The sequence below is a fragment of the Molothrus aeneus genome, chromosome 5 (genome assembly GCF_037042795.1).
Source record: "Molothrus aeneus isolate 106 chromosome 5, BPBGC_Maene_1.0, whole genome shotgun sequence".
Taxonomy (NCBI): domain Eukaryota; kingdom Metazoa; phylum Chordata; class Aves; order Passeriformes; family Icteridae; genus Molothrus; species Molothrus aeneus.
In genome coordinates this window covers 16715061-16729681 of record NC_089650.1, presented here as the reverse complement: position 1 = coordinate 16729681, position 14621 = coordinate 16715061, and the positions used below count along the sequence as shown (strand labels likewise).

Genomic DNA, 14621 nt, shown 5'->3' with positions numbered 1-14621 from the left:
AGTTTAGGGATTTACTAACCTTTATGACTGATGAAGCTTGAAAACACTTGGCAAAAGACTGTTTACAGTATTTGCATGTTTTCTGTTGGGAACAGTATCGCTGGATGTTCTAATTAATGCCGGCTTCTTGGCTACGACATTATTTGCTCGTGTGGAAAAGGCTCTTAACTGACTTCACTACAAAATAAACGCTGCTCTGAATCTGGGACTGGTAAGACCTGCTTACTATTTTATTTTAGCTAGATAGTTCTTTATTATCCTGTTTGAACTGTGTTGAAGCTGTGAGAGTTAATAATGAAAAATAATAAATGACCACAATGACGTTTCATTATTATTTTAATAATTTTCTCTCTGTCTGTAGTTACTACTTTTCTTGAGTGTCTGTTTAAGAAAAGTCCTTCACTTTTCTTGAACTTCTGAAAAACAGGACTTTTGTGATACAAATAGGTACAAAGAAACAATAGCTCCAAACTAAATGCCTTTATTTATATTTGCCCATCTCATTATTTGCATTGAAAGTGTCTGTAAGTTTCTGAATACTGGCAGCAACCTATTCAAAATCAACCCATAAGTCTTCTGGTTTTTTAGTCTAAAATCTCACCAATCAACTTTCAAAAGCAAATAACCTTAATTATTTAAGAAATAATCTAAATCATTTTTGCATGTTTACAGAGTCATGTAATTTCACAGGCACAAAAAATGGAGTAAAATACACTGAATGAATTATTCTTTTCTGTTTATTTCAGTGAAATCTCCCAAGAGACTGACAGAAGCAGAGAAAGAAGTTTGCTAACATTTTGCTTTTAAAAAACTCACATTTTTTACCAATAATCTTATACTTTTTAATATCTAAATCAAGGCAAAAGTCAACAAAAGTCTAAGAGATAGCCCTATGGTAAGGGATGTCAGAATTAGAGGTACACGTTACAGAACATGCAGACTAAAATACTTCTGCAAATTACAGGGAACAGCACTTATTTTTATAGCACTGTAGACTAACTCTCAAACTATCCTTTCTTTCTTCCTAATTACCTTTCCTTTTTTCTCCTCACTAACTTTGCAATCAAACCTCAAACTCTTTCCTTTTGTTGTCTACTATGTTAAATTACAGAGATCTCATGTCAGTAAAACAGTTGGTATGGGTGGGCTTCATCGGACACTGAAACAAATGTGAGTCTTGAAAAAAAAAGCTCAGTACTAGTTTTCTTTTTGCAATAAATGTAACAATGATGACAAATCACAAATAACCAGCTGGTAGGGTGGCAAATAAATACGTTAAGTTGATTTTCTAAACTGTATCAGAAGTTTCCTCTGTTCAAACAAATCCTGTAAGACATTTGTTGAGAAATGCTGTACAGGTTACAAATGGGCACATGAAACACTTACAGTGAAAGGATCTTTAGAACTCTAAGATGGCCAAGAGCTCTATTCCATCATCTGGAAAATGCATTAGAAAAAACACTAATAGATTTTCTTGATCTTTTTAAAAGGCATCTTACCATTGCAGTGTAGCTGGAGTTGAATGCGGTTTTGATGCTCTATTATTTTCTTTTTCCTCATCTGTTAAGAAACAAACAAAAAAAGCTGTGTGATTTCATCAGGAATTTCTCAGGAATTCATGAACTGTTTTTTAAAATGTTTGAATGGTAAGAATTTTTTTAACTAATTAAAATAAATTTTAAAACAATTAAAATGTGCTCAAGTGCCAAAGCTTTCTCAAAATTCTGGCTAAAATTCAGAAATGTAAATAATGATGTTCCCTAAACTACCATCTGTAGATACTGCTTAAGGCAGTAAAGTCTGCAAATGTCACTGATAGCAGGAGCAGAGTGGTGCCAAGAAATATTGACATTGAAAAGGATAAATTTATATGGAAAGAAAGCAACTCAGATCTCTACCAGCATGTGAGAACATGTAAACAGTTTCACTCACTATAATGGAACTGTTGCCTTACACAAGTTTTATATTAGATAACGCATTTAAACTAATGGGGTACACCCATTGTTTGATCTTAACATAAGGTAATTATTAGATGTTTATAAATTTACAGGGATTAATTCTGAATGGGAATATGTGTATATTCTGTTATATACTTTATTCCTTTTCAGATGATTTCTCTGATAATTTTCCCCATTAACTGTTTCCAAGGCAGCTCTGGTTTGCTGACTTTCCAAAAATTCAGATAAAAGATGAATAAAGAAAAAGGTAATTAAAACAAAACTTCAAATATTGGATTCTTCCTAGGAGGCATTTGTTCTTTTGAAACAATTTAGAAATATGTATAGAATACTTCTGACTAAATTGTGTTTTATTAAACATATAAAACATTCCTGGGTGAAAGCTGAGTGGAGCACAAGCAACAGCTCCAGAATGTTATTCGTTGGGAAACAGTGTTGTATCAAATACATTTTGAGATTTTAACAGCTTTGTCCCCGATGAAAGCATTCAGCATAGATGGCTTTGATACCTAAACAATAGGGTAAACCTGTACACCACGCTGCAAGTCACGTTTCTTCATGAAATTAACTTTTAGAAGTAATTTAAGTGAGCCTTTAGGATGCAGGATCTTACGGGAGCAGCGCTATCTCCTCTGCACGTCGGACCCTCTTGGGAGGCCCTTTGAGCTGTGCGGGGAACCCACGCACACAAATAGCACCCCGGGTTGGAAGGCTCTGCGTGCAGCCCTCGTCCCCCAGGACTTCTTGCCTTACCCACGGGAAGCTGTGCCAGCCGAACATCCTTTATCCCGCGGCCGCTCCCCTGAGCGCCAGCAAATCCCATTCCGCAGCTCCCCGCGGACCCTCAGCACAGCCCCCCCCGCATCTGCATGACAACGGGCCCCTAATTATTGGACCGCACACTCCCTCCCTGCCTTTCAGGGCCCGCTTTTATTCAGCGCACAGGACTAACATACACATCTCAAATCACTTTTAAATTGTGGGTTTCGTTTGTTTTTCCTAATCAGGCGGTCGGCGTGCAGCAAACGCGGGCACACGGGGCCTGAATGCCGAGGGGCCATGGCTGCCGCCCCGCACGCCCGAGGACCAGTCATGGGATGGTTTCCACCTGTGCTAAGGGGGCTGAATCCCCCTCCGGAAACGTGGCAGACATCAAACTTCAAGTCAATATCTAAGTTACACAACATCTCTACACCCTTTCCATCCCCCATCCCCGCAGCTTTTTTTCACTTGCACTAAGAGTGAGCTGCTGAGAGCAGGTGCTTTACTTAACCTGCCCTCAGACATACATCACGCCCGCCATACTCAGCTCCTCCCACTCAAATCCTCCCTAAGGATTTGTTTTAACGACACAAACTAACAATTAGGTCATAAACTGCAATTTATATCTCCTTCCTCAGGTATGTTTGCCTCCTGGGGATCCTTCTTAAAGACCCCTCAGCATCCCCCCCCCAACTGTCCCTTAAAACCAAGAAGGAAAAGATGGACTTCAACTGTAACTCAGAAAATTTCTTTTAAGCGTTAATTTCCATTGAACAACTGGATTTTCAACAAAGATAAATTTTTCGCAGAGTTAGTGCTTGTCACCCCAAAGTGAATTCTCTGTACAAGAAAATAGTGCAACTTTGTTTTCTGTCAACGAACCAGCTACCAGCCAAACTTTCACTTTTCTATTAAAAAGATGGAAAGGGATGCAGATGGTACGGGAATAGATTGGACCTAGAAATACAAAGTTTCAGTATTACATATAAAAGCTCTTAATTCTACCTTGTCTAGTTTAACAATATAATCTCAGATACTTGACTGGCAGAAAATAATAAATAGCTTTATACTTTATATTTTAGCTGTCAGCAGAGCACCTAATGGTGTCCATATCAAGCAGAGAATGTTTAACTCTTGACTCAGGTCCAATACCAGATCACTTTGTCTAACATGAAAGAGGGAAGGGAAACAGCATTTCTTACTTTTTGGCCTGTCATTTTATCAATTCACATCAAAACAACACTGTAGATTAAAATAAAGGCATACCTTTTAAAATGCAATACTTTTAAAATCCAACCTATTTTGTAGGAAAAGGAAATAAAGTCACTGAAAAGAAGTCCTGCTTCAAGGCACTGTCAAAGAAGAGACATGACAATTCTGTAACAAATCCAAAAGGTTTTGAAGTCACAAGGAAAAATCTTGTTCAATTCACAGTCGCAGGGATTTGCACAAAGCACCCCAGGGAGAAACCCATGTAGTGTGCTCACGCCACTGCCAATAGGAGGACTACCAGCATCTCAAGGAAAAAGTGTCTTCAAGGTACCTGATTAGGTGGAAAACCTGTACTCATCCCAAACAATGCAGATAACAGCTTAGACAACTGCAAGTAAAAGTCTCAGCATAGAAGGGGCCTTCAAACATAATAAAACTAGGAATGTTCTAGAAAAACAGTATTTGTTGGCTCACAGAGATATCAGAGGATCCTTTTGTCCCAAATTGCATGGAAGTTCTTTTGCTAACTGCTCCATCTTACTTCCAAAATTCTGTTCCAAAGCCACTCAAGTGGAGTCCTGTTTGTATCTTGTGCACGTTTGTATCTTTGTGGCTTTCCTAGAGCTCTCAGTGGGATCCTCTAACTTTTGCTGTCTGATTCTAGGTACAGCTCAAGGGATTTCTTACTTCTTGGTGCAAAACATGGAGACAACAGAAGCTGTGCTCAGCAGCTTTGAGCCTGCTGCCTTAAACACAGGGAGTGGAACAACCTGAAGCAAAGACACCCCTTTTTTGTAATTGTGTTGGTGTTAGTCTGTTTACCATAACGAAAATGGAGCTAAGTTCTTCTTTCCACTGTGGAGGTAATTGGAGAGCCTTGTACTTTCCAGTGCTGCCTGCATGTGTCTCAAAACCAAGAAAGAAACTAACATGATGTTACTATCTTTACATAGATAAAATCCTTCCCTGATTTCAGGTAGCTGCACACTTCTCAGAGGAATATCCTCTTCCTCTGTACCCCCTGCAGGCCAGATTCTGACTGTTCTCAGAAGTGATTTGGCCTTAGCCAAATTAAATTACAGTACTAAGCTATCTTGTCTCCTATTTATGTGTAGCCATAAATGAGATCCAGGCTCATCAGCATGCATTCCATGCTTTTAGAATAGTGGGAGATTTTAAAAACCTCTGAGAAATAAGGGAGCATAGTTTTCACTGAGTAGGTATAACTGAAAAAGAAGGAATTTTCTCTAAGGAAAATTTCAGTAAAAGCAAGTAGCTCTTTTTTAAACTTTTTTTTTTTTTTAAATAGAATAATAAGAGGTTTACTTCAAACAAAAAACAAAGCTGCTGGGTCAGTCATTACAGCCAGTATGAACATGGATTTTGAACACCACTTTTGAAGCACAAAAAGTAGTCTGAATATTTTCTTTTATCTCATAGGAAGTTTACACATTCATATTTCCAAATAAGCAAGAAAATTTGGACAAGCAACCCTTCCACTTCATCAAGAAACATCATAATTCCTTCCCCATGGAACTGAAGTTGAAACTTTTGTAAGCCTTTATTTGTATTCTTCCAGACCTCTACTTCAATTTAGATAATCTGGTTTAATGCACAGTACACAGAAAATGTTATGGAGTTGGTTTTTTTCAATTACTGGCTACAAGATTGTACCGTTCCCTTTTCCTGCGAATCTTTTGACTAACATGGAACATGGAAGTGGCAGCTGGAAAAATGTTTTAAAAGCTGGAAAATGAAATAAAATTTAATGATAATTTTTATATTAGAATGTAAAGACTGTGGTTTGGAAGATGTCATAAAATGTTCCAAAAGGGTAAGAAGCATTCCAGGAAGCACAGAGGAGATGTGAATCCATGGCTATGAGTCATCACTTCCTTTCCCAGTGTAATGCAGGTTCAAGAGGCCTGGGGGTATCTGGATAAGAATGGAAGATTGCAAAGGACCCCTGTGGCCTGAAGTATGGTTCTGTAGCATACTTTAGCTGTAGAAAAGGAGACCAGCAAAACTATTATTCCTGTTCTAAAACCCTATGAACTCTAAAATCATCCAGGAAAAAAAGAGTCACAAGAGCAAGCATTATGCCCAGTAAAAACATTATCGGTTCACAGCACAAGTTCTCAATCTTCAGTGGAGCCAAGGCCCAAAAAAAAAAACAGGCAACCCACCCCAACTGAAAACCAAACCCACATTTTCCTTGGTAGTCCAGCCAACAGCTGCCTCATGTATGTAGAGACAAAAAACTAGTCAAGAGAAAGGTGGTTTAGGCTTTCTTTTGGTTGCAGATGAAAACTGGACCAAAACTGAACCTACACTGACAACAGCAATTCGATCACCATTTTGAAGAATTCAAATAGGGTTATGTGGGTTTTCTCAAAGCATTTTGCCTCCTGCTTTGTTTGTAAATATATGACAGAGGCTGGCCAAAGACTGACATGATGGTTTGGAAATTTCTGGTTGGTTTTTGGGTGGTGTTAGAAAAATGTTAGAAAGAACTCAAGGGCTAGAAGGGAGCACATTGGACAATTTCTACAGTGAAACTACTAGTTTGTTCTGGATTTCACAGATTATTGCTGTGGCTTATGTTGCTTTCCTACTTCTTCACCTTCTCCCCTCCCTCACCTCCCCCTCAAAACAAGGATGACTTTTCAGGTGGATTAATTCTCTTATCTGCACCGCAGAAATGCTGGTAATCAGTGCAAAGGAAGCATCTGGAAGAACTGTCTATTAAGAAGGAAGCTAGATAAAATCAACTCTGCCTCTCATTTGGGTTTCCATTATATGCTGTGACAATGTCTTCTGCACACAAATAGAGGAACAAATTCATTTATGTATTTGTTTTATCAGTTCTAAATTCACTGCCTTTCATTATCATTGTTTGCTCCTTATTTCAAGAACCAGAAAACAGAATGAGCCACCATGCCATCTTCTTAATGCCACTGTCTGAAACACCTGCTCTTGTTAATCACACAGGTCCTCATTTTACTGGCTCCACCTTTGTGGAAGTTTCTCATGCTCATATTTAAAGCACATTTAACAATCCTGAATTCTGACTCTATGCAGAGTCTGAAGACACATCTTATTCATTACAGATTCCTTCCATCACTTTCTCAGTAGCATCAGAGTGAAATGAACTTTGTGTATCTCACAGGTTCTCATAAGATTCAAAATGACAAGCTGCTGATTTTATTTTCACTATAATCCACAATAATTTTTAAAGATAAATTAATTTCTACTCCTTAATTTTTAAAAACAGAAAACCCCAAACCTCTCCCAGTTTCATTGTCAATTTTTAAAGATTCTTGTGCATGGTTCTTAGCTTGTGGGTCATGAATAAATACCATTTTTCTACTAACATCTTCCTTCTCCTTCAGAAATATTCCCTCAAATATATTCCTAGACAAATGAGAGTAAGGCCCCAGTACAGCAAATTTCATGATCAATTACAATATTGTGCTACAAGGCATGTAGTTTTACCACAATGTCAAAATAAATAATTCTCTTAAAATGAAAAAAAAAAAAGTAAAAGGGAACTGCAGCAATGAAGTTATTTAAAATACACTTTTAAAACACATATTTACAAAAAGTAAATTACTAGTTACTGGATTAAAGAATTCCATCTGCATTAATCTCTTGTAATGTGAATATATGAATTCTGGAGATGAAAAGTAACATGGAGAGTATTTTGCTTTAGGCAAATTAAGCAGAATAGAAATTACATAAACAGGGAAAACTAAATGGTAGGCTAGTAATTGTCTTGCAATTTTAAAAACAAAAAAAAAGGTTGTTTTAAACGACTTTGAAATTATTTTGATTACCTGCTATCGTTAAAAATCAAGATCTAAAATTGCTATCACTAGAAAAGACAAAAAAATACTTGATTTAAAATCAGATAGATTAATAAATTTTTTCCCTCTCTGACTAAAAAGAAAACAATATCATGTTTTAGTAAGTGATTTTTTAATCTCACAATTGTTTAATTCTTAAATGGAAATATTTTTTAATTTATGTTTTGATATAGTAGTATTGGAAAACAGCACATTTTTCCCCACATATTTTGACCACAAGGTGTTCACCAATGAAAAGCAAAACAGGTGGTTTTTCTTCTAAGCTGATCCTAACAGCACATTTTAGTGGTCATTCAACCTTTATTCAGTGACACACAAATTCTTCTGATTGTTTTAACCAATAAACAGTACTATTTCCTTTCAAAAAATGTAAATATCCCAGAAAAAAAGATTACATACTATAAAACTATTGAGTATGTCAAGTGAGTAGACTCCTTAAAATACACAGTACTAAAAATTTAATCGAGCTGTAGCAACTTATATAGCAGGAAATGAGCACTCGGACATGTTCACACTCACTTTAAATGAATGACAAGTTACTTACTTTCATCATTAGAAACATTCCCCAGAGAGGTGTGACTGGAATAACGTTTGTTTTCACTTTCATTGAGACATCGTTCAATCCAACTCTCTGCAAAAATAATAAAATATGCTCTTTTGTTTGTCTTTGCACAAAATATAAACTTGCAACAGATAAATCTAAATAAAATGTCAGCATTCAACAGATTATGATCTTGAACATTTGTATTAAAATATGCTCGGTCTGAGGATATTTAGCAAGAAAAATCTTTCTTGTTTTTAAACTTAGCTGTTGCTTTCTAGCTTCATTTTTTGGGGTTTTTTTTGGTTTGGTTTTTTTTTTTTGCTTTTGAACTACAGAGGCTGAAACACTTCTGTGTACAAAATAAAGGTCCTCAGAATATTCTGTCCCCCATCACATGATACATTAAAAAATAAAAATCAAATTAAACATGGAAATCACACTAGTTTTCAAGTCTTAGTCTGGCAAAGGCTTATATCCTCGAGTATTCCCTCTGGTTTTGGAAGAAATCTTACCAGGTAAAAAATCAATAATTCATGTGAATTTGGTTAAATTGAGGATCAAACGGTGCTCTGTGAAGCCCAGTCCTACAGCTTCATTCACACTGGTGGAGAATCTGGTACCTCACTGGTAACAAGTCCAATGTAGCAAGTCAGCAGCTGCTGAGCTGCTCAAACCTTTGTCACCCCACAGTGCAAATGAAACCACTCCTGTTCCTCCCTGTTTTTCAATACATTCCCACCAGTCAGATGAGCTACCTACAGCATTACATTGATTTGAATCCACTGTTCTTCCTGGAAGCTATAACTTATGTCCCCTGATGACTTTAGAGGATGCACCAGGCTCAGCAGAATATACTGTTACAGGTCTTCAGGGCAAAACTTACACCTTCTTATGTGTTTCCTTGGACAAAGTATGAAATATGAGTTCTTGAGTTTGTCTAAATCCCTAGGTATTGCTACAATAAACTGATCTCCCTCAAAAGATTATTTTTCAAGGGTGTGAACATGGGCAGAAATGAGTTTATGCTCAGAGAACTCCCTGTGGTCAAAGCAAGAAAAAGGAGGGATAGATGGAAGTCTGCAAGGCAAGCCTGCAAGTTATGACAGAAAACAACTCCACTGAGTGAAGAGATACACAAGAAACAAGGGGGAACAGGCCTCGCTGTCAGCAAACTGCCAGAGCCAGAAACACCTTCAAAAACATGGAAATGGCTCCAGATTCCTTTCCATAAGCCCCCCCCCACCAGCCACCAAGCTACCTGCACAGCATAGGCAGTAGTCTGCCAGCCAGCAAAAGCCCATCACAGCAGCAGGCTTGAAGGGAAAGCAGGAGCCCAGCATCTTGGGAAAGCTGCCCATCTGGTTTACAGAAGATAAAAGTTGGTATGACCTAATTTCAGCACTAGATGCCAGTAAACAAACAAATGGTCATGGCCAAATACATTCTGCAGGAAAAAATGCTTTTTAAACCCAGGCAGTTGTATAAACCTGTGCATATTCCTCTGTACACATCTCCTCTACTGCCATGTAAACACAAGGGCAATGGCACCTGTGCAGAATCTCAGAAAGGGTGTGCTGAGAACCCTTCAGAGCTAATTTGCAGGCCTTGCCACAGGACTCCAGGTACTGTTGCTTTGTGTGCTTGTGGTTTTCAGGCAGTGTTGTGGCAGCTCCAGGCTATTCCCCTCCCCAGTTATTCACAGTAGGAACATGCTGCAGTGCTGCCCTCACCAATACAAGCATGTCCCTGCGTGCATCTTCCTCATTCACCATCACACTTGTGCCTAAGAAGCCTCACAGCCTGCTCCCTTAAGGTACTTTCTCTGAAAACCATCAAAAAACCCACTTGTTGGCAATAGATCTTTAAAGGATATTTCTTCTTCCATCAAATTCAACACAGCCTTGTTTACAAATCACTGTAAGACTGCTGACACCATGATATAAAACCTGCCAGCAGGGCCCGTGCTGTGAAATCAGCCCCTGCTCAGTTACAAACCCACAAGCTGGCGGCAACTCCAACTTGGAGACTTTCCCTGGTTGTGCTGCTCAACTGCATGGGGTGGGGACGTATCACCTGCTTGTCTGAGGGCCAACACAAGAATATGGCTGCTTTCTGCCAGATTTCTTTTGCTGCCCTAAAAATGAGCTCACAGCATCTTCCCAGTCCTATATGAGTACTGTGAGCTGTCTCACAGGTGAAGAGAAACTTGCTGCTGAGAGCAACATCAGAGAGAGGTACAAGAAGCCTTGGGAAAGATTACCCTACCTCCTCCTCCTCCTTTCAGCACACAGCCATGGCTGTATATAATTCCCTTGGCTCTGAGCCCAGCTGCAGGGAGTAAAAGCAAAGGCGGCTGCCATTAGCACCAAGGGGAGACCAATGCCGAGCTCTGCCCTTTTCTTTTCCTGCCGGCACTGAGAGCTGGGAAGCTGGGATGCATCCTCTTCCCTCGGCAGCAGAGAACTGCCAGCAGCCATCTTTAGTCAAATTCCCTGCCTAAGTAGTACGAAAAAAACCCCAACTTTTTAAGTGTCACTCCATAACCATTTTCGTCATCCTTGTTCACGCAGTGTCTGTGATAGCTGCGCACATTCCCCTTTTTGACAGGAAAACCGGCCAGTTTACACTGCCACGTATAAAGCCTGGAGCATGGTGCAGTTACAGTTTAATTATGTGCTGCAGCTCCTTTGGTCCTGAATCACCCCAGTTCAGCCTGCTGCAGCCTGAGTCTGGCTTTCCCTTTGTGGCTTTGCATTTAAATAGCTGATAGAAATTCTTCAGGCCTGAAAAGATAAACGACTTGTCTGGCAGCAAAGAATAAAGAAAACTAACTCTTTTGAGCAAAAATGTCAGGGAGTTTATGGCAAATTTGTCAAATTATTTGGCAGATGACAAAATGTGACAAAACCAACTATTTAAAAGCTGTATTATCTCATAAACCAAATTATGCAAGTATAAATAAATAAATATTCTAATATTAACTTCATTTACTAACTTCATTTAGTAATTTCATTTAATAACTAGCTATTTTTCTACTGTTGGCATTTTTACAAGGCTTTTAACTCCCAATATTAATAACAGTGTCTTCAGGTATTAAGAGAAAACACAACTACAGTTTTGATAAAATTTAAAATAGTCCCATCAACCCACAGATCCCAGGCACAGTAACACCTGCCCAAAATAAAACAAAAGGAGAAAGAGGCAGAGCAAACAAAATCAAAACTCAAAATTAAGCTTGACTTTTATAAGGTCTTTCAGAGTTAATAACATTAGATCTTGTTCCAGGCCTAAGGAACACACTGGGTTCCCTCTACATGTTGAATGTGCTTGTCCTCATGACATGTGGGTGTGCCTGTCCCAGCAAGAAAAGGCCCATGGGGAAACTCGGGTGTCTCCAGGCTGTGGTTCCATCCCAAGGCTGGCACCAACCGCATCACACTACTGTTCTAAATATGCATTGAGTCATGTGGGATGGAATTTTTTTTGCAATTAAAGCTTAATTATTGCACTTGAACCTTAGTTTTCACAGGCAGGATTTCACAGCAGGAAAACTTACAGTGATGGAGAGTTCAGGCAGCAACTAAGCAGAAGTGTATATCAGACCTGATAACAATGATGAGTCGTTAACACAAGATGAGAAACCAAAAATTTCCAATGGGAAGTGTTTGTGAGAACAAAAGAAACTACATCCTAATACAGGCCATATTTTTACTCACTGTGTTTTTAGTGCATCAAGCCTTAAGGCATTTCCTCTCCCCCTCTAGGACTCCTTCCCATCAGGAGTCCCAGCACACTGTACCCTCAATTGTACTGAAACAAGGATCAGCACTAGTGAAAAAGCAAAATAACAGATTAGGAATAGCTAGTAGTAAAATGTAGTATAGTCACTTACTCATAACTGTGTCGCAGTATGGAAACTATCATAATCTTACTAGCAAAGAAAGAAAATAATGTTTTTAATGGAATTTTGAGGATCCATCTTCAAATATCATAGCAACTATTTAATTTTGCACAGGTCAAGAGTGAACTGTAGTGAAACACACAACTGTGTTCCTCAGCCTTAAAATTTTTGTTATACAATTTTGCATACGACTAAATGCAAATACACTGTATCTGCTGTGGTCTTCCTACATAAGGGAAAGGAGACCATTATTCAAATTACAATAATTTTCCCAGTGTAAATATTGTGACAGAATAAGTTACTATTACACCAACAAAAAAATTAGAAATTGTTCAAAATTAAATGCTGAAAGATGAATTTAAAATAACTATGGAACTCTTTCTGCGCCTATTTTTGCCTCTTCTCTTTTTGATCCCAATCTTTCTAAAGCTGGCACATCCACTGAGACTCAAGCATCAGAGTATTTCACTTCCATTCCATGTGCCACACTTTTACCAAGAGAAGTTTAAACTGAATTTGTTTTCAAAAGCAGGCAGAGCAGAAGGTGTGTAGTTTCACCCTATCCCTACCAAGCCACTTCTTTTCAACAAACAGCGTATTTTTAATTGTATGGTGTTTCAAAGATTGAGCTGGGGAGGTCGGCTTGGGAGCTCTGAGACAGAAATATGCAAGAGATGTTTAGGGGCAGGAACTTTCATGAAGTGTCAGAAATAAGAAGCAGAAATGTTCTTGAAATTTATCTTTGACAAATTATTTTGACATTTTATCTCCTTCAGAAGTAAGAGCTTGCTTCTGGAACACATCTTTGAAAGGCTTCTCCTCCAGAGCCTGAGTTGAGGTGATGCAGCAGAGGAGCCTGTGTACTGCCAGTAGATTTAATGAGATAATTACTCCCTGTTTCTGTAATAGTTATTAGCTACCTGTATTTGCAGCCCACAGCACTCGTTACTCCCACATGGGCATGCTGTAGCAAGAGCAGGGCAAGAGCCACTCAGGTTCCTCTCTGCAGAGAAGAAGAGACGGATCTAAACACAGCCACAATGGCTTCTGCTCCTGCTGTCCTGCCAGGAGGGTCAGGAGTAGCTGCAGTAACAGCACCACCTGTAATCACAGCCTCTTCTGGCCTTTGGGAACCGCTGTGGCCACAGGCGATGGGGGGCTATGCCACACAGCTTGGAACTGAGCATACCCAGAGCTGCTGGCTACAGCCCTGTGGGCATGTGTGTATGCCCTGAAGGGAGAGAAGGAGGGTTTATGGGCAGAACAAAGCTCTGTGGCCTCCTAATCTGAGCTGCATTTTGCTCACCTCATTCCCTACACAGTATATACAGTACTAGTTTTCCAGTTATGCCATATCCTCTGATCCATGTGTGGTCACAGCACTGGCATAATTGGGAATCACTAGTTTTTTGAAAGTGTATGAGATGAGAATCCCCATGTCCTAGAGACACAGCCAAGGCTTTGATAATAACAAAATTTGCACAACCATTTATTTCACCAAAGCCATAGCAATTTCATGAAAAGCCCTCTTATGTGCTTTCAGCTCTAGACTGGCTCTCATATTCCAAATTTTTAAGTCACCAAAAAGCATGACAATTTATTTAGGGAGCTGAACACAGACCAGCTCTTCTTCCACATGAGTTTGCATGTCACTGAAATAGAGTTATCACTGAAATAAGAATATAAGATTTGATAGGACCCAAACCACTTCTTGTGCTATATACTAACTTGGATGGCACAGCTGCAACAGTCCAGCTCCTTATCTTTATTCATGATTGCTCTTGTAATTTTTTGCCCATTTCTCGAGGCAAATTAAAAAAAAAAAAAAAGTTGTGAGTAACTGTGAGAAAAGGTATCTAAAAGTAATAATGCAAATATAAAGGAACTAGCAAATCGTAGTGCATTTATAAGAGGACCTGATGGAAAAATTACTATTTAGCAGTGAGGACAGTCTCAATTTTACAGTTCCAGGGACAGAAGAAGAACTCCTCTCATGCATACAGAGTCTTAGCACCCCTCTGAGTTATTTGTTTGATGTTCTCAGAGGGAAGAGTTACTCATCTCTTCCTGCAGTATCTCTTTGCCAAGTGTCTCAGTACCAAGCTGGCCAGCAACACTGTCTAGCTGCTCATCTGATCTGTAACCACAAGAGAAAGTGGTTGCTAACAGGAGATTTAGCAGGTAAACACAGTAACTCAAAAGCTCAAGAGGCTGACTGAAGGTCATAGAACCTCCCGTTTCCATTTTGATAGCCCATGGTACCAACAGTAGAGTTGATGGGATGATATTCTATATCTTTTCTTATTAATGAAACCATCACTGCCCTGACAGCGTCTTCTGTTGTCTGTTTCAGAGTAAGTGCTGAGGTTTGCAAGATT

At 39.0% G+C, this 14621-nt stretch overlaps 1 protein-coding gene across 2 annotated transcripts in view; it reads right to left on the bottom strand.

Annotated features, from left to right (window-relative positions):
- Nucleotides 1–14621, bottom strand: part of RFX4 (regulatory factor X4) — an 88021-nt gene that overhangs the window by 59957 nt on the left and 13443 nt on the right. For both annotated transcript variants that reach the window (XM_066550372.1, XM_066550371.1), the window contains exons 2-3: nt 8343–8429; nt 1500–1560 (exon numbers count right to left, since the gene is read on the bottom strand). In XM_066550372.1, coding sequence (XP_066406469.1) covers nt 1500–1560; nt 8343–8429 — 148 coding nt within the window. The remainder of the gene's footprint in view (nt 1–1499; nt 1561–8342; nt 8430–14621) is intronic.